Raw genomic sequence first — 3028 nt, 5'->3', positions numbered from 1 at the left:
ACAAAAACAATAGGATGTTAAAAAATACAGAAAGCTAAATATATTATTATTATCATCCTTGTTGTTATTATCATTACTATGTTTCGTGCTGTATATTTAGCTTTCTGTATTTTTTAACATCCTATTGTTTTTGTTTCTATTGTGATTAAGTCCAAGTTTGCTGTATCTCCAATAAATTTTTATAAAGCAAATTTAGAAAAAATGTCAAATGTATTCTGCAGCTTTGCATTTACGTTCTTATTTAGGATCATTAAAACAGAAGAAGCGGCTATTTTGCTATCATCCAAAACACGTATCTGCAACACTAAAAATATGCTAAAACTAATATAAAACTAACACACATTAATCACCCACCTCTTTCTAGGTCGCACTCTGGGGATGACGCTCCGCTGCACTCGCTGCGAGGCCCGAGCACCGGCGAGATGAGGCCGAAGTCGGACAGCGACACGGTGCTGGGGAGGTCCAGACTGCAGGGCCGGGACAGAGGAGCCGGGGAGGAGGAAGAGGAGGATGGAGTGGGTGACGAAGAGGCAGAAGAGGACCCGCAGGAGGAGGAGGAGGAGGAGGAGGAGCTGGCAAAGGGGCAGGGTGACAGGAGCTCCTGAGGGCTGCTGGGAGACGAACCCAGGCTGCAGGTGGAGCGAGTCTCAGAGTCCTCCTCCGACATGATGCTGCTGCCGCCGCACGCCTCGTCATCGAAACACACCGACGCCACTGCAACAAGGATGGAGGAGAGGAGAGGAGAGGAGGATGGAAATGTAGAAAGAAAGGGAGACAAGGAGCAAGAATTAGGTGATGACAGAAAGGGGGGAGGAAAAAAAGTGTAAGGAGGGAGGGGGCAAACATAACAGGGAGGGGCAGAGGGGAGAGAAAGAGGAAAAGAAGGAGGTTATGAGTGAAAGGAGGAGGTCAAAATGACAGTGAGGTAGGAGACGAGAGGAGAAGATGGGGTGATGAGAGAAGGAAGGAAGAAGGCAGAAACAGGATAAATAAGACGAAAGAGGGTGGAAATTAAAGGAAAAGATAAGGCAACAGAAAAAAGGAGGACAAAAGTGAAAAAGTGAAGTATGGAAATGGATTGGAGGAGGAGGTGCGGTGAGGAGCAGAGGACAGAAAGATGGATATGGAGAGAAAAAGAAAGAAGTGAGAAGAGAAATGAGAGGAAGAATAAAGGGAAAACAAACAAAAATTTCTCTGAGTTAGGGACGTTTCTCTGATTTTAGGGCGTTCAGAATTTTAGGAGGATTCTAGAGTTTTAGGACTTTTCCAGAATTTTAGGACATGTTTAGGATTTTGGAACGTTATTACGATTTTGTAACATTTCCAGGATTTTAGATCATTCCCAGGATTTTGGGACATCCTCAGATTTTAGGATGTGCTAGGATTTTAGAAAACTTTTAGCTTTTAGGATGTTTCTAGGATTTTAGGATGTTTATAGAATTTTAGGATGCTTCTCAACTTTTAGGACATTTCTATGATGTTTCTAGGATTTTAGGACATTTCTCTAATTTTAGGACATTCGAGGCTAAGCCAGGACCTCTGTTGGGGGATCCTCCACTGGCACTTTTATTGACTTTAGAATGACACAGAGGCGGACAGAGGCAAGAATCAGGTTAAGTTTAGAGGAAGAATTAGAGTTCAGCATGTCGTTATGAAAGTTTATTTCAGAGATTTAGGTCAGGAACTGCCATTCATTTTTATTTTCAGAGAGACATTTCATTTGTCTCCTGTCTTCAATGCATATTAAGTTAAGTAAATTAAATCACACTGAAATAAACTGGTATAATGGATTAACTGTTTGAAACTCAGCTCTGTTGAACTTCATTTAGAGTTTAGTTGTTTATTTCCTGAGCTGACGGCCGTCGTGCAGTTGTTTTCTCTGAAGTCCTTCGACACGCTGAACCTTATCAGACTTTCTAAGAACCACAGACCAGGAATTCATGGAAACAGAGAGCAGCTCTGTTGTTTTTTTTTTAACTCCTTAAGAGTTTGTGTCCGTGTCACGAGTGCTTCCAGGTGGACGAGCAGCCAGACGACAGCCAGCTCGCTTATCATTTCTTCTTCACAGTCAAGAGGTAAATTTAAAAATCTATTTCTGCTGAAGGAAAAAAAAAATGCTGTATCCATTTTAACATGTTCTCTGTGTGTGTTACTCTATTCTTTATCTTTCATTGGCCCCATTTAACACTAAAAGGAGACTAAATGACAACAAAACGGCGACTAAATCTGATTCCAGCAGGCACTGATGTTTAGAGCAGCACGAGGTGAGCAGCTGTTTCCGTGAAGATCGACAGTAACGAGATGGCAATCTTTATCATTTACTAACTGGCCTTTAATCTCGTTAGGACAAACATCTGATTCACACTGACAAACGCAGAGCAGAGAGAAGACAGGAGGAAGAATAACTGAGCTTCAAGGACTCACTGGATATTCCGTCTGACTCCATCTTAAAGTTGGAGATGTCGTCCCCGGAGACACTGTCGCCCTCAGCGCCTACGCCCCGCCCCCGGGGGCCCATGGCAGAGCTCCGCCGCCGCTCGTGGATCTCGTCGGAGATCATCTCCAGGTTCCTGAGGGCCGTCTTGTACTCGCCTTTGGCCTGCGACAGCTTGGCCTGCCGCTCGTCCACGTTCTTCTTGAGGTTCTGGAGGGAGAGAAAGATGATGATGAAGGTCAGGGACGGAGAACAACGTCAGCAGACTGCACAGATACTCAGCAGCAACAGCATCATCACATAAAAGTATCTTGTAAAAACGTGAAAAACATTTTGCCACGAAAACAGTTTCTTGTTATAACAAGAAAAAATCTTGTTTTAAGTTTTGTTACAACATGAAAACACCTTGTTACATGAAACAATCTTATGAAAAACACAAAAATCATCTTGTCCTAACAAAAACTTTTTTGCTGTAACAAGTCAACAAAAAGGTTCTTGTTATAACATGAAGATATCTTTCGAAAAAGTGAAAACTTTCATGTTATAACAAGAAACACAAAGGTAACACACAGCTCAGTTAAACATTGGACTGCA

General features: G+C 42.5%; 1 protein-coding gene across 1 annotated transcript; it reads right to left on the bottom strand.

Moving 5' to 3' along the window:
* Positions 1 to 354: 354 nt before the first annotated feature.
* Positions 355 to 2686, bottom strand: LOC121965578 (SH3 domain-binding protein 5-like; the record flags this gene model as incomplete). Its single annotated transcript, XM_042515716.1, has 2 exons — positions 355 to 714; positions 2425 to 2686. Coding segments are annotated over 2 exons (622 nt in total), but the record flags the coding sequence as incomplete, so codon positions are not given.
* Positions 2687 to 3028: the final 342 nt, after the last annotated feature.

This window comes from Plectropomus leopardus, unplaced genomic scaffold (assembly GCF_008729295.1).
Source record: "Plectropomus leopardus isolate mb unplaced genomic scaffold, YSFRI_Pleo_2.0 unplaced_scaffold20682, whole genome shotgun sequence".
Classification (NCBI taxonomy): domain Eukaryota; kingdom Metazoa; phylum Chordata; class Actinopteri; order Perciformes; family Serranidae; genus Plectropomus; species Plectropomus leopardus.
This window is presented reverse-complemented; position numbering and strand designations above follow the sequence as displayed.